This window comes from Chionomys nivalis, chromosome 21, assembly GCF_950005125.1.
Source record: "Chionomys nivalis chromosome 21, mChiNiv1.1, whole genome shotgun sequence".
NCBI classification, from domain to species: Eukaryota; Metazoa; Chordata; class Mammalia; order Rodentia; family Cricetidae; genus Chionomys; species Chionomys nivalis.
The window spans coordinates 33,059,940-33,086,404 of NC_080106.1; the positions used below are offsets into that span (position 1 = coordinate 33,059,940).

Sequence of the window (26,465 nt, forward strand, 5' to 3'; positions counted from 1 at the left end):
TTTGAAGGTTTTTAGGGGACGCAGCCTTGTTAGGGGAAATGTGTCACTCGGGGAGGCTTTGACAACGTATAGACTCTGATCATTTCTTTGCTTCCAGCTTTCATCCCAGCTTATGAACTCTCAGCTGCTCCAAGTTCCAACCATCCGGCTAGTTACCATGCTTCTGCTCTGCCATCATGGACTCCATGATGGAAACTGGCTCTTCCTTAAGAGTGAGATTAGCACAATCTCAGAGAATCTAGACAACAATGAGGACCCTAAGAGAGACATACATAGATCTATTCTACATGGGAAGTAGAAAAAGACAAGATCTCCTGAGTAAATTGGAAGCATGGGGACCTTGGGAGAGTGTTGAAGGGGAAGAGAGAGGCAGGGAAGGAAGCACAGAAAAAATGTAGAGCTCAATAAAATAAAAAAAAAAAGCGAGATCTGCTACCTTCCATAGCTGCTAGGAAACAGCAGTCTAAAGAAGCTGGGATTGTGCTAATTCCCCAGCTGAGCAACTCTGGGAAAGTAGAGTGCTCACAATTTTCAGGTTTGTAGTGAGAATCCTAAACCAAGGCTGCTCATTGCCTGCAGACATCTGTTGGCTAGTGACTGTCCTGAGAAGTTCAAGTTGTGTTGTAGTTCAAGTGTTATAGTTAGAAATGCTTACATAAGAAGTTGTTGCCTAAGTTCTTGGCTACCTGTAATCTGAGAGTCCTGGACTCTAGATAAAGAAGGGCAAACTCTTAGTGGGTGTGGCTTGGAAATCAGAACACACACAGGAAGTTCTTTGGAGGAGGAACAGATTTATATATTTGTGCTAGCTGGGCTAGAGGCAGGCCTACAGGAAAGAGACTGGAACAATACTTTCTCCTTGAGCAGCAGGCACCTCCCTGCCCCCAGAGTTCTTGTCCTTCCGCCATGTGGCTCTGTGCCCTGGTCTTGGCTTCTCTTACTGTTTGCACAGTTTGGGGTAAGTTCTTCTGGATTATACATATTGAGATGCAAGTTGGGAAATCTGTGGGACAAAGTGGGTGAGCATGTATACAGGACAAGCACAAAATGGTGCCATAACTGTCTTGCTGTAGTGGCTTAGATTGGATACTTTTATGCCTCCAATGAGTTTACTTTTCAGTTGACCTTCTTAGACAAAGATATTTTTCTTTATCATATGTAATGTAATATTTATCATGTAAGAATGAAATGGGACCTTGGATGTTTCAATGACACAGTCTAAAAGTGATAAACCAACCATCAGTATTGGTTTTATCTTTCCCCTCTGATGTGCCCTCATATTTTCTTGTCCAGCAGGGCACCCATCCTCACCACCCATTGTGAACACTGTTCAAGGCAAAGTCCTGGGGAAGTACATCAGCTTAGAAGGATTCGCACAGCCTGTGGCCGTCTTCCTGGGAGTCCCCTTTGCCAAGCCCCCTCTTGGATCCCTGAGGTTTGCTCCACCACAGCCTGCAGAGCCCTGGGGCTTCGTGAAGAATGCTACCTCCTACCCTCCTATGTAAGCCTCTGGGGTAGGGCCAATTTCAGGGGGACGTTTATCTTGGGTGCTCCAGGATGGTTTCAAGGCAATCCTCTGACTAGCTGTGTTAGCAGCAGTTACTGTTGCACCTAAGAAAACTGTGCTCCTCAAAAATGATCTTGTTACTAAGTAACTTTCATCTTCCCAAGCCTTTTATTTGGCACATAACTTGTTCAGAACCTGAGTCAAATGAGGAAGGTTCTGAGTTTTCAGAAACTTTAGGAGGAAAAAAAAATGCATACCTTAGAAATTTTATCCTGTTGGTGGAAAGAGAAAATGAGAAACTTGTGGATTAGTACATCAAGTACATAATACACCAGAATATGCTAAATAGTTTGGAAAACAGTAATTGATCAGGTGAGGGAGCCTGGAAGAAGCCATATGCACCTAATTTGAACCTTGGCGTTGCTCAGGAGTGAGGTGGGTGTGGACTTGTGGGTGAGGAGAACAGTGAATGTGGCTGCCAATCTCACACCCAGGTCCACCTATCTGCGTACTTGCAAGCTAAGCAATCACCAAGGGTGTGCCACATCACCCTTGCACCCGAGTGAACACGCCCAGAAATTACAGATGGCCTCGCAGCCACCACAGAGAACTTCAGACACCTACAAGTCAGTTCAGATAGCATTTGTGTCCCCAGCAAGGCGCCTCTGGGGATTCCAGGATCCCACACCTGGCTGTCTTCTTGGCATTCTGCCCTTTCCTTCTACAATAGTATTCGCTATGTTTATATTATGTTTGCAAAACAAGACACAAGTATTACAAAAAGTAGGGAGATACACAGAAGTGAGGGAAAGTTAAAGTCATACAGTTCAACAGCTCAGAGAGAACTGCTGTTAGCAGTTGAGATCATGCTTCTCAGTCTTTTGTCTGCGTATACCCTGCTTTAAACAGAGGTCACAGTACAGTGAGTTTGGGTGGCAGTGCGACACTTCCATAAGCATCTGTATCATTTCAGACCTTATATATAGCAGCTGAATACGTATTAGCTGTGCTTAATTCAGTACTGAAGCATTATTTATTTGCCCTATCTTCCATTAAGGCTCATTAAAGTTCTTTGGTTTTCTTAACTATAGTTATAAATAAAATTTGATGAATTCTTACTAGCTAAACCATTACACATAATCATGAACATTTTGGTATAAGTTTCCAAAAGTAACAATCCCATCAAAAATATGAATTTTAGGTACTTTTGTCTCTAGAGACCACCAGACTCCGTAGAGTTCTCCCTTGCAAACATGGAAACCTCCATTCCTGGACCCTTACCCATGTCATGGCTTACTTGGTGAAATTTTTCTGTGTGCATTGAGTAAACAAACTGAGACATAACAATAATAATTAGAATCTTTATCTTTATAGTACATTTTCTAAACATTAGTGCACATGAACTCATGTTTCCTCCTTTGACATTTGAATTTATGTTTTTATGAATATTGTGCACTAACTTTCAGTGACATAAGGAACATTACTCAGAATAGAGGCTTAGGTGTCCCAGCTGTTCTAATTCTGCAGTTTGTGTGACATGCACAGCCTCACTCCTGCACAAGGATGGGGACATCCAGCCTTCTCATTGCAAAGGGACCCAGAATGTTTCTGACTACCTACTTAGAAGTGTAAATGCTACCTAATACGATCATCCTGGCTATGTGTCCCTGGGACAGTTGTCAGTTCTTCCTGTGCCTTCAATTACTTGCCTGTACATAATAATATTTATTAGCATTAATAAAAGAATAATAATAAAATTTATAATAAAGAAATAAATAAATAATAGACACTTGAGGCTGAGCTGACTCTGAAATGACTTCATACGCATGGAGAAATTGAATCTGTTCCTGATACTCTGTGAGGACTCAGTAACTGCGGCCAATCTCATGCTGCATTGTTCTTTTTAAGACACTTTATCAAGAAGCCAATAGTGATTGTTGAATTTGGAGGATGTTGAACCTTGGCAAGTGAGGCAGCAAGATCTTCAGAAACTTTACTCACCCCACCTGGACCTGGAAGCTCGGAGCCAGAGCAGAAAAAGAATTCACCTTAGGTCACCCAGCACAGCATGTCTGAGACCAGACAAGAATTTTAGTTAGCCTGAGGTTCCCTCACAAAGATGCCCTGCTCCACCTCAACCTTCAAAAGCTGCCTGTCATTGCAGCTGCCTGTCTTGGTAGATGGACCTCTTCTGAGAGCTACAGCGTGTGAACCTGGTGGAGGAACATGGTCAACTAGAGACCACCGTACAAAGCCCAGGAGATCAAGGATCTGTCCAAGCACCATAGGAAGTGATATCTCCTAGGGCAGGCCACCGTATAATAACTTTTCTCCTTGGTCCAGAGCATCCCATAATCTCCAGGAAGAAGTGAGGTACCAAGTGTGTCTCCCTTCATAGGACTGAGAGACCCTAGGATTACCGAGGTTGCTACCTCTCATTAGTGGCAATGACTCCAGTAAAGTAACAGGAACGCCTTTTCTAGGCTCAAACCTCTCAGTGGGTGGCCAGGCCCAGATGACATGCACAGTCTGTCTGGTAGATTCTGAGATGTTCTCTCCCCTCCAGGTGCTCCCAGGATGCAGTTGGAGGGCAGGTGCTCTCAGAGCTCTTCACCAACAGGAAGGAAAGCATTCCTCTCAAGTTTTCCGAAGACTGTCTCTACCTGAATATATACACCCCTGCCGACTTGAGAAAAAACATCCGATTGCCTGTAAGTGCCAGAACCATTGGTCCAGACTTTCAGTGTGAGCGTGTAGACCTTCCTGGGATTAGAAGGGGATGAAGGCGGCAGTGGCCAAGGGCACACAACAGGGAGTGACTCAGGAAGCAGAGCTTCCTTCAGGTTTACACCTGCATGATTTCCTGATGATGTCAGACATAGGTAGAGATCACTCTACAGCTGACATGTACTTTCCCAAGTCACCATAGGATGGAAGGAAAAGAATGGCTAATCTTATCTCAGAGAGGATTATTCCTGTGGCAGTTAAGTCATGATTTCCAAAATAGTTACAGTTTGGAAGAATCTTGAGGGAAAAGTGAAAAACCTAACATGATTCAGGTGGAGAAACTCAGGTCCTAATGGGAAAACAGAGGACATGGAAGGGATGCTCGCAAGACTCAGGTCTCCTTGTTATTACTTGTGTGCTCTTAGATGGAGTCTCGGGGGAGATGTGTGATGGCTTTGTACTCAGGTCACCTGTAACAGCTCTCATTGCCAGATGAAAATTTCTTCTGTCCCATGGAGTAGGGAGAGAGGATGCTGGGCCAATCTTATAAACATGTTTGCTGCCTGAAGACAGCAGCCTGGGATTTTATGGTAGACCCTTTCCATGTCTAGCTAGCTATCTTTGGCAGAGTCTAATGGCAAAGTGAGTCAGCCTTTCATATAGAAACACAGTGCAAGGTTGCAATATACCAGTCACGAGGTTGGGAGAGAGTTTTCTGGAAAAGATAATCCTTGGGATCTAACGGGTCAGCACCCAACACACTTCCCAGAAGCCCTCTTCATGAAACCCAGGATTGGGGGAGTTGTAGATACAAATGCTAAGAGTTGCTGTTACCTGTACTGGCAGTCACAGATAGATAGGGGAAAATCTCCGTGACATCATTCTTTACAGCATCTCTTAGTGAGCATCCCAAGAGGCAACCATATCCGGCCTTCTCACTGGAAAGGGGCCCAGGATGTTGTTGATTATCTACTTGATTTAAGCTCTGCCTAACACGATCTTCATGGCTGTGTGACCTTGGGTCAGCGGACACTCCTCTCTCTGCCTCCAGTTCCTCATCTGTAAAGTGTGAACAGCAACAGATGCCTGAGGTTGATCCTGGCCTGCAATAACTTTGTGCACACTGAGAACTTGCATCTCTGTTCCTGACATTCTGAGAGGAGTCAGTAATTGCTATTAATTCTTGGACCTTTGAGACCCTTTATCAGGAAGCCAACAATTGTTGGAATAAAAAGTGGTAGAACCTGGGTAGGCCATGAGTTAAAACCTTTGGAGGTTTTCTTTAACCCCACGTGGACCAAAAGGTTCAGGTGCCTAAACCATCAAATAAAGTCAGAGAAAGGAAATATTTAGGCCATTCCCACACAGCTATGCCTTTAAGAACCATTCCAACTGCTCTACATAGATATATCATAACCTCTTCAAGACACCACCTTGGACTCAGCCTTCTCTCTTAGATACCCATGATTCCATCTCCCTTGGAGGTTGCAGGGATCCAATGGGAGGTAACAGGGACTTGAGATCATGGTAACAGGAGGCACACCAATAGCTGTGAGAACAGGTTCTGAAACCACAATGTCTGAGTATAAATCCCAGCTTTTCCTTTGAAAAGATTAAACATCAAAACATTTTCGTAATCTCAGCAGTGAGCTGGAGTCCTAGCCTAGATACAGGCAACCAATTAAGATGAAGTTGGCAGTCTTCCCCAGTCTTCAGTGTACTGTTTATGTGGCTGTATTGTTGTCCAGGTGATGGTGTGGATTCATGGAGGTGGGCTGATGATAGGTGGAGCATCTACCTATGATGGACTAGCTCTTTCTGCCCATGAGAACGTCGTGGTGGTAACGATTCAATATCGCCTTGGTATTTGGGGATTACTCAGGTAAGATACTGGATTTCCTCTTTGCTCATTAGTCTTTGTTTTGGTTTTCTTTCTATTAATAAACAAATACTGAGACTGGGTAGATATAAGAACAATAATTTATTGAAAACAGTTTGGGACAGTCTAAGTCCAATACTGGATAGAAGACCTAAAATGTGAGCCCTTGGCTAGAAAGCAACATAGTAGAACAGAAATCAGATTTTTGCATGCAGAAGAGATCACATGAAAAGGGCAGTTATGACTGAGGAGAGACAGTCTGGCTACTTTTTGGGAAACCAAACAAGGTTCTAAGAAGGCTAAAGAGATCCCTCTTGGGGGTGGCACACAATGACATAATCACCATGCACTTGGCCTCATCTTTTCAGATTCTTTCACTGCTCATACTGACTGTCATTGTAGAGATCAGAACCAAGCACTGGACTGTGCAGCCGCTATTATCTTTCACTGTTACCATGGCCAAAGCCGGATGTCTCTGGCCTGTATCGTTTCTATAATCAGTGGTGATTCTAAATCTGTAGTTTGAACACAATAGCTGCTCCAACCAGTGGCCTGGGTGTTCTGTGAGACAATGTCAGGCTCCTACCGTGTCTCTGCACAATGGTCCCCACTCACAATGATAAGGAAGATCCTGCAAAGTCTCCTATCAACCTTCATCTCATGCTTCTTATATTTACACATCCTGTCCCCCTGACCTGGGCCTCTGTGTCTGCTGCTTCTCCTAGCTAAAATTCCTTTTTCAGTTACTGATGAGACCCATGTACTCCTTTCTTCTGCTTTCACAATGCTACTGTTTTAGGTAGGTTTTCCAGTTGAAACACCACCCTACAGCCCCACACTGGCCACACTGTCTTTCTCCATCAGCTAGCATTCTCGCTTCTAATCTACTTTATTCAGTTCTGCAGTATGAGTTGTACATAGTCGGAGATTTTGTCTGTCTTGTAATGGGACATAGTCTAAATATTAGGGCAATGTTGGATGCATCATGGAAGCTCAGTGCAGCACACAGTTGCTAGAAGATGTGTGTGGAGCCCCACATAAAGCAATGCTATAGAAATGACAGCCTAGTAAAGTTACCCATGTCAAAGTTGCAGCAGCCAGCCTGATTTTGAAAAGTTCACTGAACCTCCCCAGGCCTTCCTAGCTCTTGAGAGCCCTGCCATGGCATCTGTACCCCCCATTATACCCTATCATCTTGCAGCACAGGTGATGAACATAGCCCTGGGAACTGGGGTCACTTGGATCAGGTGGCTGCACTACGCTGGGTCCAGGATAACATTGCAAACTTTGGAGGGAACCCAGGCTCTGTGACCATCTTTGGAGAGTCAGCAGGAGGTGCAAGTGTCTCTGTTCTTGTAAGTATTGTTGGCATCAGATCTCTTACTAGGGTTTGATATGTCCATTATGGGGACCTTTTGCAAAGCAATCAGTCTAGCATAACACCTTTGCATCCAATACCTATGTTCACCATCAGATGGTGGATAGCTTCAGATGCAGTTAACTCTCCTTTGCTCATAAGCTTACTATTTGATTTTTTTTTGTCCTGGAGCCATAAAAATCTCCAGCTTCTATTCTCAATTGATGGATACCTTTTTCTTTCCTAATAATTTTAGCATTAGGTCTCCCCTGGGATGCAGTGATAGGAATAGGGGGAGTGGAGCAATGTGCTGAACCAAGGGTCCTTGCTTGAGTTGAAGCCACATCTACGAATTAAGGAAATTCAAAGTCCAAGGTTAGACGGGGACTTTCCTTGAGGTTAAGAAGGCAGCACAGGCTATCTCAGGAATGTGAGGGATTGAAGATATGAAGGAGGAGATATGGAAGCCTCAATGGGGAAGACTAGAGAAGAGGATGCAGGCATAGATTGGGCGTGTGAAGGATCTTACTGGTGCATGGAATTGAGCCATAGGAACAGTGAGGGAAATTGCAGGATGTTCTGGTAGCTGTAAGAAACCTTAGCTTCCACAAAGTTGAGGAGAAATTCAGCAATGGAACTAGCACTGGTTTCATACTTGAATTCTCAAGGAAGAATTTTTAAGTAAAGGAAAAAGAAATCTCTAAAATGCCCAATGAAGAGTAAAATCATCCATAACGATGTACCGAGAGACTATCACTTGGCTATTGTCACATTATTTTTTCAGTCTTTCCCTAAAACTGTGTATACATTTATATACATATGTGTATAATAGATGATATATCATTCTTTTTATCTACATATCATGCATGCATTTATCTATCCTCCATCTGCAATCTCTTTTTTTTATCTCTATATAACATAACATAAATAATTTCCTTAATGGTAAGCCCTCTTCCCCATTACTACCTTTCTCTAATTCATAATATTGCATTGTAAGAATGAGTCCTAACTACTAAATTTCATGATAATGATACATTGGAGTAATTCCATTTTTTACCACGTGAAAAATGCATGAGCTTCCTGAGAAATTCTCACAGGCTTCCACGATCTTTAGTCTTAGGATAATTCTGGACAACAGAGAGAAGTTTGTATGGTCAGGTATTGCTAAGCTTTATGTTGGCATTGTCTTTCCAGAAGGTTGGACTTCTCCTGATAGGTACTTGTAGTGTGTTTCCATTCCATTCAGATTCTAACTCTGAACTCCAGTCACATCAGGCAGAGCTGCTCTTGGGGGCATGTCTAAACAAAGAGGGAATTGGTCTAGGACAGGTAAGATGCAGTCATGTCCATGGAGCACCAGGGTTACCACATGTGTGACCAGGAAAGAGGAGAAAGTAGAAAATCCTAGAAGGCAAGAGTGTCATGATTATTAGTATTAGTTACTTTTTCTCCTTGCTGTGACAAAATGACCAACAAGAACAACTTAAGGAAGAGTGTCTTTTGACTCAGAGTTTAAGGATGCAGTTATCTTGGCAGGGAAGTTATGATGACAACAGCTGAGGTGACTGGTCACATGGAATCCATAGAGAGGATGCAGATCAGAAGTGAATGCAAAGGCATAGCTCACTGGGGACTCAGATCTTCAAAGCCATGTCTTTCAACATGGGTTAGGAAATCAAACAAGTGTGGTATCTCTCCAAGTACATCAGAATTCATCCGCAGAAACTTGCACTGAACCATGACAAGTGTGTGTGAAGGCAGACGAAGCAATCCCCTTTGGCTTTGGTCAAACATCTGGGACTTAGCTATAGTTTGTTTTTCTCCCTTGTTGCCTTTGGCAGGAGCTGATGACCCAGTGAGTCAGCACTCCCATGCAAACAGAAGCCCAGAGATTGCGCAGACTGCTAGTTACAGGGCACAGAACACTGCTGCCGTTGTGATGTGGCTTCCAACTTCTATTTCTGTCTGCTATAGAAGTTCCCTTGCAGCTTTGCTTAGAGGTTTATCTCTCAGTGATTCTGGATCTGTTTTCAATTTGATGTTAACCAGGACACCCATCTTGTGAACATAAAATCTCCTCTCCCCTGTCAGGTGTTGTCTCCTCTGACCAAGAACCTCTTCCACAGAGCCATTTCTGAGAGTGGTGTGGCCCTCACTGAAGGCCTGGTCAAGAAGAACACCCGGTCTGTGACTGAAGTAGGTTCCAACCTGGACAATTCCTGCACCCTTTTCTGAGCTTCCCTTGGGTCCTCATTGGCCTTTCTGGCTGGGAGATGCAGCTTAGGAAAGCAAACAGTTCTAACTGGAAGAATGGCTTGGCAGAAGGGCTGTTTGGGGCTCACAGCTAAGACACATCCTGCAAGTTCTGAAGTCCCTTTATGTGAGTCGTGTTACTCAGATACCTTGTGATTCTGCCCAGAAAAAGAAACAGGACGAGTTTCTGTAGCTCATCTGAGAGCAACTATTTAGTGAGTGGAAGAGGTAGTATTTAAAACCAATCAAAGTTATCCTTTATATCTAATTGCCCCTTTTAAAGGCATTCAAGTTAAAGAACATTATGCCAGTGTGTGTGGGTATGTGTGTGTACATGGTATTTGGCCTGGACTCTGTACCCATTATTTGTACATGGGGTACAAATATTGATTATGTAAACAAGACATGTCATTCTTCCAATTAGTAATAAAGGCAATATTCTGTGGGATCCACTATCTACATCTGGTGATTTAGAGCAATGACTCTTAACCTAATGCTGCAACCCTTTAATATAGCGCTTCATGTTGTGGTGACCCCCCCCCCAGGCATGAAATTATTTTCATAGCTACATCATAACCCTAATTTTGCTACTGATGTGAATCATAATGTAAATATCTGATGTGCAGGATGTACTTTCATTGCTACAAAGTGACCCAAAGGGTTACAATCAACAAGTTGAGAACTGTTGATTTAGAGACGTTACAAACTGGCTCTAACAGTCAGAGACTGGGTGTGCAAGCCAAATGTGATGATGCATGACTATAATCCAAGTACCTGGGGAAGCTGCAGTAGAAGAGGTGACCCAAAACTGAGGTCACCCTTGTCTATATTCTAAGTCCTGGGCCAGTCAGGGATACTTAGTGAGACCCTATCACAAAAACAAACAGAAATAAATAAGGTGAATGAAGGGAAACAAGAGGGAGTCAATGGGAGAGGGAGAGAGAAAAAGAAGGAAGAAGACAAGAAGGACAAGAAGAAGAAGATTGGGTACAGTCTAAAATCCATTGTCTACATAGATGGAGGATATAATCATTGCTCTTGATCTCTGCTGTTGCCTGTGATCTTTTTCAGCTAATTGCTACTGCTTCTGGGTGTAAAACCACAACCTCAGCTGTCATGGTTCACTGCCTGCGCCAGAAGACAGAGAAGGAACTCTTGGAGATCGCACTGAATTTGGTACATGTGTCCGTTCCAGTTCCTCCATTCTGAGTCCTTGGCCCTAAACTTCATCTATTCTGTTGGTCTTGCCCTGAATAAACTCTAAGGGTAATTTCTCAGCTCTCAGATAGAGTGTCAGCCTCCTCATCCAAACTGGGAATTTCATTTTTTATTATAAAACACATAAAATGTCAAAAGGTAAACTAATAATATAGTCCGTGGTGAAGAATTGCATGGAAATCTTCTAAACTAGCTTTTCACATGTCCTTGTCACATTCTTTATTCAATAAGACATTCCAGATTCCCGAAAACATAGTTAGTAACCTGAATCAGGTATTTACACATCAGAGTTACTTTTGAGTTTAATAAAATTACATTTTTCCTTCCTTTTCTCTCTTCAAATCCTCCTATATGCTCCTCCTCATTCATATTCCTCATTGCCTTTTCTTTATCATTTGTTAATGAATGCATATGTGCATATAAACGCATATATACATATATATTCCTAATATAACTTCCTTAGTCCATATGTTTTACTTCCAGGTATGGTTTCTAGGCTGGCATTTTTAACTGTTCAACAACTTGGCATACTGGTCCTATAGAAGACCACATCTCCTGCTCCCAGCTTTCCTCGGTGGCAAGTAGTGTTTCGCCCTCCTAGGATTTTGCCATCCACTTTGCTGTGTCTGTTGGTATAGTCTTTGTCGAGCCCATGTTTGAACAATCATGTTAGTGAGATTCTATGAGTGTATCTTCTTGCATTACTATGATATGCTATCTCACAGCAAATCCCTGATCCTCTTACTCTCAAAATCTTTCTGAACTCTTGCCTACAATGTTCCTGAGCCTGAAATGAAGGAGTGTTTTATAAATGTAGCCATTGAGACTAGGCCCCAGAATTCTGCCTTTGATATTTGTGATTTTCTGTGGTCATCTCCAACTATTGCAAAGAGAACAAAGTTTTCATGATGAGCTATGAGGATTACATTTGTTTGTGGGTATAAGGACACATGTTTATAAATTGCTGTTAGGGCTCATGCTGGTTTAATGAAGTTGTAGTTGTAGACTCTCCCCCCAATAATCATGACTCACAAGCACTGAGGAAGTAGTTAGCCAGTTTTCCAGTACCAGGCACAGCTCCCTCCTTTTAAGCAGGTGATAAGTCCAATTAGAGAGATGTTGATTACTGCCAAGGCCTGTGTGCCACTACTGCATCCTTAGGGCTGTTTTGCCATGATGGTTGTTGATGTGGTTCATAGGAATCACAGCTAGGTGGGACTGTTGGTTACCTTTCTCCTTTGAAAGTTTGCTAAGCATCTTCAGGTACCATAAAACCTAATCCTCAGAAAGAGGCATTCAGGTCAGATTCAGACCAGGCTCTCTGGGCCCTGTGTCTGAAATGCATGATGTCTTCAGCAATAGGGGCTTACCTTTCACCTCTGGGGGGCAACCAGGAGCAACAGCTATAGGTTCTATGTTTTGGGAGTCTCTTGGATATTCATGGCCAACAACTCAAAAAGGGCTTCTCATGTCTGATATTGAAGTTTTGTTGGATAGTCTTTGAAGAAAGCACTAGCAGCCCAGATGAGAGAAACATCATTAAATTTACACACCAAATTTTTAATAATTTACATACAAAATGTTTTATAAGACTTTGGGGGCTAAATAGTTAATAGTATAATTTCTGTGACTTTTTCAGATGTCCTTATTCTTAATTTACCCTCCTCCCACCTTCTGTATTAAACTCCCTCCTCTCCCATTTTCTCTTTAGTTCATTTGTATCTTGCTCTTCCCCTTGACCCACCCCCTTTCTTCCATATTTACTTCTCTCCCCCTCCCTAGAGGTCCCGTCTTTCCCATTTCCCTGACCAGATCACTTGTACCCTGCTATTCCCTTCTCTATTCCTTTCCCAAATCCCCTATTCTGCTTTAACTTTTTTGGTTTCTGTGGCTACTCCAAATTATGTATTCCCATCTGAGGATTCAGGGCTAGGATCCTCCAGTGAAAGAACATGTGACCCTTGTCTTTCTGAATCTGCATTAACTCATTCAATGTGATTTTGTCTAGCTCCACCCATTTACCTACAAAGTTGATGAGTTCATTTTTCTTTACAGCAGGATAGTATTCTATAGTGTATATGTACCACATTTTCAGTAACCATTTGCCACATTTAGATTGTGTCCTTTCCTGGCTATTGTGACTAGAACAGAAATGAACATGGCTGACAGAGTTTGCAGTAGGAACTCAAGTCCTCTGGGCATATGCTAAGTAGGGGTACAGCAAGATCATATGGAGGTTTATATTTAGTTTTTTGGGAATTCTCCACACTCACTCCCATACTGGTTGCAACAGTTTGGAATCTCACCAATAGGAATGGATTCTTTTCTCCCCACATTCTCTCCAACAATTAGTCTTGGTTGTTTTTTGAATAGTTCCTATCCTGACTGGGGTCAAATGAAATATCAATGTTGTTTGGATTTTCATTTACCTAAAGACAAACATTTTTTAAGATATTTCTTAGAAATTCTCTCTCTTTCTCCTTGCCATTCAGGTCCCAGGCTCATTTTTGAATGAGTCATATGTTTTGTAGACTCACTATTTTTGGAGGTTTTTTTTATAATTTGAATACTTTTCCTAATGTCAGACTGGTAAAAATTCTCTCCCATTATGTGGGCTTCCCCTTCCTCCATTCAGGACCGTGAGGACTGCCGCTTCTGTGAAAGAGGAGTTGGTATAAAGCCCAGTAGTCATCTGAGCCCTTGCCTTTTCTATATGAATCATGGCCACTCCAAAATACTGCTGGGTCTCTTGGGCAAGTTTTAGCCTTGTGTTCTTTCTGAATATGCATGGCTTATGTTGATATGGCCTTGGGACTTTGGTTATAAAGTTCAGAAAAGGAACACGAGATGTTTATAGACTTAAAAGAGTTATTTGCAAATACAAGAAGCCATCCAATATTTCAGGTGTTCTCTAAGTGTATAGGACAACCAGATGACGCAGGAATAGCTGGTGATTTTCAGAAACACAGAGACCTAAGGTTCCAGCACAATCTGAGACTATCTGATATCTTGGAGAAGTGCTCCTATGATTATTCTCTGCCCTATCACACACACATACACACACACATGCACACACATGCGACACACATACATGTACAATGCACATATACACAGATATTGCTTCCCTGGCTGGTAAAGACTCAACCCACAGTGAAGGGTTCCTAACAGTGACTTCCCCTTATATGAGAGAACCAATGGCTAACATGCAGCATTATAAACACTGAAATATTATTGACACAACAAAGGAAGGAATATGCAGAAAAAAGGATAATTGAACTTTAGGGCACTCATATTTTGTTAAGCAAGATTAGAATACTCTCCAAGAATTCCTGAACATAGTATTTTTCTCTTTGTCATTTTTATTAGTATTTATTTTAAACAAATATCATGGAAATTCTCTTGACATACGCTAGTATGCATCTTGAGGAAATCTACTTTCTGTTTATTTTTGAGACTATAATTTCAGTCTATTCCTTCCTTCCCTTTCCTCCTTCTAGCTCCTCCATATACCTTTCCATGCTCTCATTCAAATGCATGGCCTCTTTTCCCACCAATTGTAATTACATGCATAGGTTTGCTTGTCTATACATATATGTTCCTAGATATAACCCATGAACAGAATCTTCAAGCAATTATAAAGTTAGGAGCAGATGGCTCATGTCTCGCCTGGATCAGGGGCTGCGGAGGCCTTATTCAGTAGTCCCATCCTGTTATACTCTGTGTTCGTACTTGAGAATCCCATGTAAGACAGAGATGGGAGAAAGTGGTGCCCCAGGGTGCAGATCAGAAGGCGACCTTTCGTAGGGGTTAGTTTCTCAATGCGTTCTTTACCTTTGTGTTTACAGAATCCTTTTGACGTGGATGACAATGGAGACCACGGAGAGGTAAGGAGTTTTTTCTGCGTTACTGATGGCGCATCTTGAAAGCATTATGTTCTAGTTAACTGTGGATGAAGGCTTTCCCCTAGGCTCCAAGAGAAGTCACTGGCCAGTTCAAAACAGGCAAATGGACCAGAGGTAGGGCTACCTGACTCCTTCTACAGGGCTCTCAGTCAGCAACTTTATCCCCCTGGGTCCAGCTCTGCTCATGGTTCTCACTACCAGATGGCCTGCTGGGAGAAAACTGCACTGAACCTCCAGGATCAGGAAGCTGAGATAACCAGCTACGGTACAGGGCTGGAGTTATGCAGAGAGGAGCCTAAGACATTCAGCTGTGAGGACACCACCGTCTGCACATGACCCAGGAAACAAACAGACAGTGTCCACAGCTCCCTCCCTCCTGCCCTGCCACCTCCCAGCACTGGCCCATGTCTGCTATCATTAGCTGTGAGCATCTACAGTCTTGTCCTCTCTCCCTCCCTGGAGATCACAGACATTCCCTGAAGACCCTGTGAGGGTGAAATGAGAGTCTTTCAGTCAGCTTTTACTGTGTGGTGGGAGCTGATTCACAGCTGAGCTAAAACATTGAAACAGACTGTGGTCTGTGCCTTCCTAGATCTGCAGCGGGAGAAATTTACGGTAGAGGATGCAAGGAAGCCACAGAGGTAGGAGGCAGAGTTTCAGCTAAAAAGGTTGAATTATGACTCACCATGAGAGAGATGATCAGTAAGCTCTGAGCAGTGTTTTTTTTTAATGTCCTGTTTTTTAATTGTTTTGATTCCAATGCCCAACTGTGTAGCCTAGAAATTTGTGACCCTCCTACCTCAGCCCTGTAAATGTCGGTATTACAGGTATAAGCCATAACACTGAGTAAAATGTAGAAATGCATTGTACAACCAAGGGGCAGGGAAGGCCCAGGAGAGTGGGTAGGAAGACTGCACTGCAGGGACAGAGAAGTGGAGTGATGAGACGTGGCTGGGTGCAGATCGTTGGGAAGGAACTTCTCACTGGACGTATTGACAAGCAAGCTGTGGAGCATGAGATAAGCAGAAGAGGAAATGATGGGGCTGGAGAGATGGCTAGATTGCTCAGTGGTTAAGAGCACTGGCTGCTCTTCCAAAGGACCTGAGTTCAATTCCCAGCAACCACATGGTGGCTCACAACCATCTGTAGTGAGATCTGGTGCCCTCTTCTGGCGTGTGGGCATACATGGAGGCAGAATGTTGGGTACATAATAAATAAATAAATCTTTGAAAAAAAAAAGGGAACGATGCCTTTGGCTTCTCTGACTCAAAAAGGCAAAGCACTTGGCCTGGAAATACAGCTGCCAGTATTCCTGGGCAACAGTGGCATTTCCTGTGGGTTTCACAGGTGCTGGTAGCTTGCATAGAATCCCAGGTGCTAACCCATGCTGGCCCTTATGTCTCTCTTCTGAAAGATTTCTGCCTCCACCGTTCCTCCTCACTTCATTTCTCCTTGAGAACACAAGTTAGAGCCCGCCATTTCTCTCTGACAAGCCTGATTTTGCTCACAGGATTCATTCCCTTATCTCTATTGAGGTAGTACCCACAAAACAGCCCTGAGTGCCAGGAAGGTGCCTTATATATTTCTGCTTTATTTTCTTTTCTGTTGCTGTAATTAAAGTACTCATATCCAAAGCAATTTGATGGAAGAAAAGGTTTATTTGTGTTACACGTCTAGGCCATAGTCCATCATTGACAGGAGTCATGACAGGAATTCAAGCAGACCTGATTGGTCAAGGAAGTCAGTCCAGCAGAACCCATGGAGGAAGGCTGCAGGCTGGCTCACAGGAAGACCCATGCTTAACTAGCTTTCCTATATAGCTTAGGACGTGTTTCCAGGGAATGGAGCTGCCCACATTAGGCAAAGAAAACATTCCTCCACAGACATGCCCACAAGCCAATATGATCTCTACAATTCTCTAGTTGTGACTCTCTTCTCAGGTGACCCTACGTTCTTATTGTAACATACATTAAAGAATTAAGTTTTATTATGAAAGTTTTCAAACAAGTTTTATTATGAAAGTTTTTTGATGTTTTTCTGCCTGCGCACATCTAGTTATTCTTCACTGTTCATAATGTTAAAGAAATGGAATCCCATGTCTGTCTATCAGCAGAAGAATGAATAATGAAAATGTAACATGTTATTCAACACATTTTCGTCAAATGTAAATAAGAATGCGTCACATATGGTAAATATCATTTCACCCTCTGGTCCTCTCTCTAATACTCCCCCAGTGAAGCCCCCCAAGCCCAGGCCTCTGTGACTTTCCTGGGATTAGCCCTGTACACAGTCTCCTCTGTCACTGATCCATTTCCTCCCCACTGCTGACAAATGCCCGCTCTTCTCTCCATTAATCACAGTGTTCTTGCAAAGATTCCACTCCAGACATCCAAAAGCCCAGCTTCCTGTAGCCAGCATGTCCCCTCCCTTCAGCTCCTCCTGCCAGATCCTAGAGCAAGCCCTCTTAACTACTCAGCCTTTGTGAGGTGGCGGTAATTGCACCCAGGTGATATTCACTATTGTTGGGCTGGTGCTTGTTGTGGTCTTTTATTTCTCCAAATAGGAACAAGGCACCTCGAGGAATAAGTTCAGTGCCTCAAAGCCAAGCATATTCCCCAAAGCACCCAGATTTAGATATGGATAGACAGATGCAGATGGCCTCATTAATAGAATTCTTTCCTCAGTTCCCTGCCACTGATGACCGCCACTCACACTTCCAAGCTTGAAGACTCCTCGTCTCAACCATTGATCTTAGGACATTAGTTTTCTATGGTCAAAGCGAAACAGGTTTATGCTTGGGAAACTCTCAGACCGGCAAAGAGGAGATAAATGGGGGAAGCGTTCGATAGGGTATTCGTAAGTACTATATTTCTATTTCCCCCAGGAAAATAACTCCCTGTCCACTGTGGTTGATGGGGTGTTCCTGCCAAAGACTCCAGAAGAGATCCTGGCTGAGAAGAGCTTCAACACTGTCCCCTACATGGTGGGCATCAACAAGCAAGAGTTTGGCTGGATCATTCCAATGGTGAGAATGTATAGACCGCTTACATGCACTCCATAGGGGCTCATCCATCATCCTCCCTGCTCTGATCAAGGGTTATTCACCCAGCTTTGACTACATTTCAAAAAAGCTTAAAACTTTTCAAGTTAAGTTTGCATTGAGAGCCCCTGATGAAGCCAGTCAGAGTGCCAATTTACATCACACGGGGCAGAGGAGGGATTAGAAATTGGAATCATTCTAAAGTAACTACCAAAGAAGGGCTCAGGGCCTGTCTGCTCACTACTAGCATCCAAGAACACCTGGCCCTGACCCTTGGGGACCTGGCAAAGTGCATCACCCCTGCATGGCAGGCAGTACCAGTCCCTTTAAAAGGTGGTTCTCCTCCTACTTCTTCCTCTTCTTTCTCTTTCTCTTCCTTGCTCTCAACTGTCACACTCCCACCCATCTCTCTCTCTCTCCCTCCCTTCTTCCCTCCCTCCCTCCCTCCCTCCCTTCCCCTCCCCCCTCTGTACTACCACCATTCTCTCTCCCCTCTTCCTTCCCTTCACCCACTCTCTTCCCTTATAAAACGGCCCACATAACCCGACCCAAGCTCTGCCTGCATGGCTTATTTGTCCCTCACCAGCCTGGTTTGGATCCACCCGCCAAGGTCCATCTCGCACCATTTCATATCACCCACCACCAAGCTTTCCATTGGCAATGCTGAGCTCTCTCAAGCAGGCATCTTGGAGTCTTGGCGTCAGCCTGAGATGTGACTCTCACTGCTAGGAGACATGCTGAAACCAGACCAAAGCTCTGAGTGCAAACTTGGACAAGTCAGAATATCCCAGAATTCTGTACCTCTCACACAGACTTCAGGGGTCATCACAGGGAGACAGGCATACAAATATAATGCTTGGTTTGGCTTCCCCTGTCACCTGAGTCTAAAGAGGCTTGACCTGTGTCCCCAGTTCTTGAGCCCCTGGCTTCTCCATGACCCTGGCCTGAATGCTCCACCACCTGGAGGAACGTTCTGCCTCCCGGTGGAAAAAATGCACTCACTTGATTGGCCTCTCTGCGTTGCTTAGATTTATTCATGTAGCTCCGTTTGCTCTGGTTGTTTGTGTTTCAGAATCACATATTCCCATATCTATTATCACCCCCACACAGCAAGCATCTTTGTCCGTTTGGTTGGTTTGGTTGATCTGTTGAATTCTTCTTCATTTTCCGGGAATCCTAAATGTTTTGCCTTTTGTTTAACAGATGATGGGTGAGCTATTCTCTAAAGACAAAATGGATGAGAAAACAGCCCGTTCCCTCCTGTGGAAGTTCCACTCTGATCTTGTAAGGCTCTAGGGAATCATGGGAATTGGTTGGGAAGCAAAGGTCAGTGTCTTGCTTTAACCACAGACAGATTCAATGGCTGTAAACAGTCATGGTGGCTGCGGTTCACCCCCATCTCTCCTCTTCCACTGCGCACCCGGGTGTAATAAACTGACATTCGTTGTTCACCAGTCAAAAACCCCAGCGAGGGGTCCAGGACAAGTTGCCAGAAGAAAGATTTATTTGGAGAGCTTTATACTTAGAAAAGAGTCCACGACGAACAAAGACCATCAAATTTATACATTGGAGGCCAAAGGCCTAGTAGTTGGGAGGCTTATCAGATAGGTGGGCACTGTGGCAGTCACAGATTGCAGGTCCCCGCTTTTCTGATGCATGGGCTTCCGTTTTCAGTAGATCACCAGATAGACATTCTGGGTTCTGTAAATCTAAAACAAAATAATTGCTGATTAGAAAATCTCAGAAGCTGTGTCTTTTTTCATTTCATTTCCTAGGAATAACTTATTCTAATGTTATTTGCTAGGGTGCAAAAGGTGTCTTTCCCTTAGAGAACAGGGGAAGATACCTGAAGGTTTACTTCTCTCCACAGGAGACGGAGCAAAGCATTTTTCTCTAGAAATAGCTAGAGATCGCATTCCCTAGACAAGAGTTGCCAAACTGCCATGTGGTACCGGGCAAAAAGATCTTTTCCACAGCGGCCAATTGAAGGCACAATTTTCAGGTGCCTGTCCTCCAAACTTAATGGTGTATCCTAAGTGGATCTAGAGAATCCTCCCTGGCATAACCAGCTGGTTTGGCACAGAGCCCAAGTGGCTCATGAGCAATGATGTCTTTTTAACTGTTCTGATCTGTTTCAGAACATCTCTGAGAATATGATTTCAGCAGCCATTGAGAAGTATTTAGGACAAACAGACGACCCTGTCCAAAAGAAAGACCGTCTCCTGGACCTGTTTGGAGATGTATTTTTTGGTATCCCATCTGTTCTCATGGCCCGTGGCCTTAGAGGTGAGTCTTTTATGTTGAATGGCAGGATGTGGACTCAATAACAAGTCTCTGACTTGCCCACTTCTCAGTCATGCATGCATACACACACACACACACACACACACACACATACACACACACATATGCACATACATATACACATACATATGCACATACATGTATATACAAACACACACATAGTTTGCAACACTAGGTTGATGCTCAGTTAGTAGAGTGCCTGGCTAGAATTCAGGATGCCCTCAGTTCAGCTGTGAATACCAAAGAAGTCAGACCCAGTGGTTTATGTTTCTAATTTCAGTACTTGGGAGGTGGGGAAGGAATGTTAGATCTTCTTTGGCTACATAGGGAGTTTGATGCCAGCCTGGGTTACATAAAACAATTTCTTACAAAATTAAGTCAACAAAAAGAATGAAAATCCAGGGTCAGGAAGAGGATTGGGGTGGGGAAGATGAGACAGTCCAAAATGACATAGTAGAAAGAAGTATGCGGAAAGGAAGTATAAAGATCTTCAGTTTCTTTGGTAATCCTTTATCCAACTTGGTGCTCACTGGTTGGAGAAGGTGAGAACTAGGCTGGTATCTACCAAGAGCAGTCTGTCACTGACTTAGGCCTGAACAGAAGGAGTGTGAGGTCACACATAGATCCCCCTAAATTAAACGAGATTCTCTTGTGCCTATGTGTGCTCTATTCCAGCAGCTGTTCTGTGGCTGCTGGAAAAGAATGTACATTCTGTCTAATCTACGTGTGTTGTATGAGGCCACTTGTTTGTTCCTGGCTGCCCAGCCCCAAAATAACCACATAGAAACCACATTATTTGCAATACTGTTTGGCCAATAGTTTAAGCGTATTTCTGACTAATGCTTATATCCTAAACTAACCCATCTCCATTAATCTGTATATCACCACGTGCCTGTGGCTTACCAGAGGCTCCATGGCTTCTCCCTAATTCTGCCTTCTTTTTCCAGTATTCAGTTTAGTTTTTTCTGTCTAGCTCTGTTCTACCCTATCAGGCCAAGTCATTTTCTTCATTAACCAATGGTATTCACAACATACAGAGGAGAATCCCATATCATACATGGGAAGCAGAAAAAGACAAGATCTCCTGAGTAAATTGGGAGTATGAGGATCATGGGAGAGGGCAGAAGGGGAGGAGAGAGGAAGAGAAGAGAGGGGAGAAAAATATATAGCTCAATAAAACAATTTTTAAAAAGGAATATACATTCTGTTGGGATAAACTGTGGACTATTCTATCTATTATTTAGCTCCATCATGGCCTTTGTCTAAAATCTTTGTTCATCTTCAGTGTTTGTTTTTTTGTTTTGTTTTGTTTTCTTGTTTTGTTTTGTTTTTTCGAGACAGGGTTTCTCTGTGGCTTTGGAGCCTGTCCTGGAACTAGCTCTTGTAGACCAGGCTGGTCTCGAACTCACAGAGATCCGCCTGCCTCTGCCTCCTGAGTGCTGGGATTAAAGGCGTGCGCCACCACCGCCCGGCTTCATCTTCAGTGTTTTGTTATGAATCTTCCACCTATGTGACCTGATCATTGTTGAAAGTGGAATACTACTGCATTGGTATTATATTCTCTCTCTCTCTCTCTCTCTCTCTCTCTCTCTCTCTCTCTCTCCTCTGTCTTTCTCTCTCCATCTCCCTCCAGATACTTTACTATTTAAAATTTGTTTTATGTATTTATGTACATTGCATTAGATCTGTGTTTATATTCCATTGGTGAATTGACTCCTCATAAACATCTATCATCTTTATTTTTTCTTTTTATGCTTTTTTGCTTTAATTATGAAGTAGCTATAATCCTCTCTTTTTTTCCTTTGGTTCCTCTTTGTGTATCATATCTAATTTCCCCTCATATGCAGCCTGTGTAGATCTTAAAACATTGTGGAGGTTTGTTTTAAGACCGCAGAAACTCAGGTCTTTTAAAAACCCATTCCGTCACCGCATGCCCCTTTCCTGGAGAATTTATATTGAAGGGGATTATTGATAGGCAAGGACTTACTAACGCCAATCACTTCAGATGTTTTCTGATGGTTATTTAAATACTCTCTTTCTGCCTCCCTCTCTTGCCCCATTTCCGATGACTGGATGGTTTTCTTACATGCTTTGAAACCTTTATTTTTCTTGTGTGCTTTCATAAGACTTTCACATTCTCGTGGTAGTCCCGAGAATCACTTACAGTGATGCCCTATGCCCATCAAATTTTCCTTAAACCCAAAGGCAGATTTCTTCTTTGTATATATTTATATGTGATTATGTTTAAATACCCTCATATCCCAACAAGTACCTTGGATTTGCATGTTTCCACTGAATGACTGAGGGAAACACTGGGGATACTCCAAACCAGGCCGACCAGGTGGTGGTTTTCTCAGAATGAGCAGACACTGTGTATTATCACTGAGCACACCCCAACATCACTGTCTGCATTACTTCCACTCATTCTGCATTCCACAGACACCTGGCTCAGATCCCAGGCCACCTCACATAGCTGTGCAACCTCAAGCAAGTCACTGGGCTTTTCAGAAGCTGCCTCTGTCCCATTCTAGGAACCAGTAGTTTCCTTCAGGACTGGAGACCTCAGTGCCACCCAGGGGGCCCTCTGGTAACTTAAACTTTGCACGAATCCATGTCTCCCCAGATGCTGGAGCTCCTACCTACATGTATGAGTTTCAGTACCGGCCAAGCTTCGTATCTGACACGAGACCCAAGACGGTGGTGGGAGATCACGGTGATGAAATATTCTCTGTATTTGGGGCTCCATTTTTAAAAGGTAATGGCTTTATATGGGGTGTGACCCTGCTTTCAGGAGGCCTGGGTTCCAGTCTTGGTTCAGGGACCTTCAACAATTTCTCCTTCTCTCCCGTGCTAATTTCCTGGCCCTCTACAGCACCACTGACCTACATTAGGCAGTTTCCAACATGTTTTCCAACCAAGTTTTCCAACCATGAAAGATGGCTGAAGTGTTCCAGTCATGGACATTCTCTGAATCTGACCTGTGGCACCATTGAGAGAGGTGGTGGATCACCCACAAGGCCCCGTCTAGGACTAGAATACCACAATTTGATTTCCCACAAAACAACCTCTGCTTAATGTCTGTCTGTGGGTGCCTGTATGTGTTCCCATCTTCAGCAGAATAAAGCCTCTTTGGCGATAGCTGAGCAAGTTGTTGCTCTATGAGTATAGCAGAATGTCATTAGGAGTCATGTTGTTGCTACATTTTTATTGTTATTTATTTATGAATTTCTTACAACAGTACTATTATTTGGCTTGGCCCTATATCCCTGGGCTATGCATTCTTAGGTTCTTGATCATTCCAATAGTGTCAGGCATAGATTCCACCTCCTGGCATGGGCCTTAAGTCAAATCAGGTATTGGTTAGTTGCTTCTACAAGCCTTATTGTCATCTTGCAGGAAGGACACCATTGTAGATCAAAGGGATAGTGACTGGCTTGGTGTTTTCATTGCTCCTCTGGAAGTGTCTAGAGTACCTTCCTATACCAAAGGCACTACAATGTAGGGGTAGAGTCTCTTGTAGGCACCAGCTTGACTTATCCAGGCTCGATGCATTATATAGGTGATGTCTTCAACAATGGAGCCACAAATCAGTTTGTGGAGAGCAATTTTTAGCCTGGGCCATTTGGGATTTCCCATGGGACCTCTCTGACCAATAAGTCAATTAGATGTAACCCAATCCCAGTAATGTAAGCTTCACTTAGTGACAAGAAATGGCCAGTTGGGGCTCTGTCTCCCCTTATCAGTAATTTCATTTATATTTGATTCTTATATGTATATATTTTAGGAAGTTTCTACTATATTAGGTTTCCATATCCCTCAAATAGCCCTTAATTTAACTGTATTTGCTCATATTTCCTTCCCTGTCCTCTTCCCCTTTTTCCACTTGATCCTCCTGTTCCAGTCCGTGCCCTCATCCTTCCATAACTCTCTGTTCTATTTCCCTTTCCTAGGGAGATTAGGTGGTAATTTCCCAGGGAATATATGATATATTGTGTGTGTGTCTGTGTGTGTGTGTGCGTGTGTGCACACCTGTGGAGATCAGGGAACACCTTATGAGAATAGTTCCCTAGCTTCTACTGTGAGTTCTAGTAATAGAACTCAGATTCTCATGTTTGGCGGCTAGTGCCTTGACATACTAAGCCATCTCCCCTGTCAAACAGAGTGATATTTAAAGAAAGCCTTTCACAAATGTCTTCAAAGCCTTACCTCTTAGGACTTTCACAGGTTCATGACCCCACCACATGGCTCCTCCTGGCCATTTCCTGGCTGGAATACTCCTTAGTCCACTGTAGTTATGACATCTTTTAGAGCCTGTGGATAATTCTGTGTCTGAGTGACTGAGAGAAGACCCAGAAGCAACTCTCCAGAACAGAGGAGACCCTGCAATGTGACATTTTGAGCCTGAGGAAGGAGGGAAAGGCAGCTCCTCATGGCGCACACATTCCCACTACTGAATCATGTATCAGTCTCTCCCCACAAATGTGCACAGTAAAGAGCCAGGATCTTCTCACACTAAAGTGTTTGACTGAATGGTTGAAAAGTGATCACTTCTCACAAGCTCCCAGATGATGCTCCATCTATCTGGTCCACACTTAGAGTAACAAAAACATTTTTTCCCTTCCCCATAGAGGGCGCCTCAGAAGAGGAGACCAAGCTCAGCAAGATGGTGATGAAATTCTGGGCCAACTTTGCACGCAGTGGGTGAGGCTCATGGCAAATGTGAAAGGGAAGACAGGGTGTGTCTGGGCATACCTGTTGGAAAAGATGACTTCTGAAGTCACAGTGATAAAGTTCTGACCATTGTGTGACTATAGTGCTCTATAGAGTTTTCTAGAATCGATGGGCTGCCACATGCTCATTTTCTGTAGAAGTTGTTAGCCTCTCTGAGGAATGGAGAGCCACATAGCCCTTCTGAGGAATTCTCTTTGATTCTGTTCCCAGGAACCCCAATGAGAAGGGGTTGCCACACTGGCCAGCGTATGACCTGAAGGAAGGGTACCTGCAGATTGGAGCCACCACCCAACAAGCCCAGAGACTGAAAGAGGAGGAAGTGGCTTTCTGGACTGAGCTCCTGGCTAAGAAGTCACCTCAGACAGTACACACTGAGCTATGAATGGGCTCTCTGTCAGTCTCAGGACCAAAAGAGCCAAGATGGGACTATTCTACAAAAGATGTTGCTCAGGGAAGATGGATCTTACAGAGGAAAATGCAGGATTGAATAGTGGGGGATGGGCAGTGACCAAGGAGGGGGAATATTTGTACCTCAATGTGAAAAATAAATTTTCTTTTGGAAGTCAAATCAGGAGTTGTGTCTTGGGCCACAGATGAATCTATCATCACTGGGGACAGAAAGATGAAGAAAGATACTGACATAGAAAGACACCCTTTTAGGGAAAGGTTTGGGGAATGGTTGCTGGAATCTAAAGAAAGATAGCTGATTGGCAGGAAGGTAGGAATGTAAATTATTGCCTTATGATTTACCACCCAGTCGGCGACATTGTCACAGTGCACTGCTAATGGCCTCTTGGCCAGTGTGGGAGTATAACACCCCCCACCCCGAAAACTTCAAACCCCAGGGGGAGATTGCATCATTCACAGACTCTTCTCCATGGCCTTCCACCAGGTGTTCACGAGCAAGAATGACAGCCGATAGCAAGGCTAGACCAAGCCTGGCTCTAAGGGTCCAGCACACAACACCACACAAACTCTTTTACATGAAGAAACAAATCCTCACTCAGGTGGCAGAGGCAGGCGGATCTCTGTGAGTTCGAGACCAGCCTGGTCTACAAGAGCTAGTTCCAGGACAGGCTCCAAAACCACAGAGAAACCCTGTCTCGAAAAACCAAAAAAAAAAAAAAAAATCCTACAACCTCTGCAGAAAAACGATGGATTCCTTTCTTCCCAGTGAGGACCCACTGAGGCCAAGGAAGCTGTGATGGTCTATGCCCCTTGGTGGGGTAGAGGGCACGGTCTTGAGGGAAGATAATAAATGTCTTTCTGTACCGGAAAGAGCCAGGATTGCTGAGAAGACCCCACCCTAAGACTGGGGACACAAGTTCTCCCTAAGATTGGGATTAGGTCAGAACTGAAGAGACTGTCCCCAGATACTGCCACTGAGTCAGCAGATACCAGGTCCCATCTACCGAAGGTCTACTTGTAATAGAAAGGGAGAGTACAGAGAGAGACTCTGTGAGGGGCAGGTGAGCAGGCTGAAGAAAATAAGAAAAAATAGGACAGAGGCGAAAGAGAATAATGTATAGTCACATACAATTTTTAAC

General features: G+C 43.6%; 1 protein-coding gene across 2 annotated transcripts; it reads left to right on the forward strand.

Annotated features, from left to right (window-relative positions):
• The first annotated feature begins 803 nt into the window (after positions 1-803).
• LOC130863315 (carboxylesterase 1C-like) lies at positions 804-25,480 on the forward strand. 2 transcript variants are annotated; one of them, XM_057753232.1, is made up of 14 exons: positions 804-958; positions 1,294-1,501; positions 4,074-4,218; positions 5,983-6,116; positions 7,315-7,468; positions 9,562-9,666; positions 10,795-10,917; positions 15,721-15,741; positions 17,728-17,868; positions 19,087-19,167; positions 20,022-20,169; positions 22,811-22,942; positions 24,816-24,888; positions 25,129-25,480. In XM_057753232.1, exons 1-14 carry the CDS (start codon positions 907-909, stop codon positions 25,298-25,300), a joined length of 1,689 nt encoding a protein of 562 aa, XP_057609215.1. In that variant the 5' UTR covers positions 804-906; the 3' UTR covers positions 25,301-25,480. The 2 variants fall into 2 exon arrangements, with proteins under 2 accessions (XP_057609215.1, XP_057609216.1); XM_057753233.1 differs by having other exon boundaries at positions 1,297-1,501.
• The last annotated feature ends 985 nt before the right edge of the window (positions 25,481-26,465 follow it).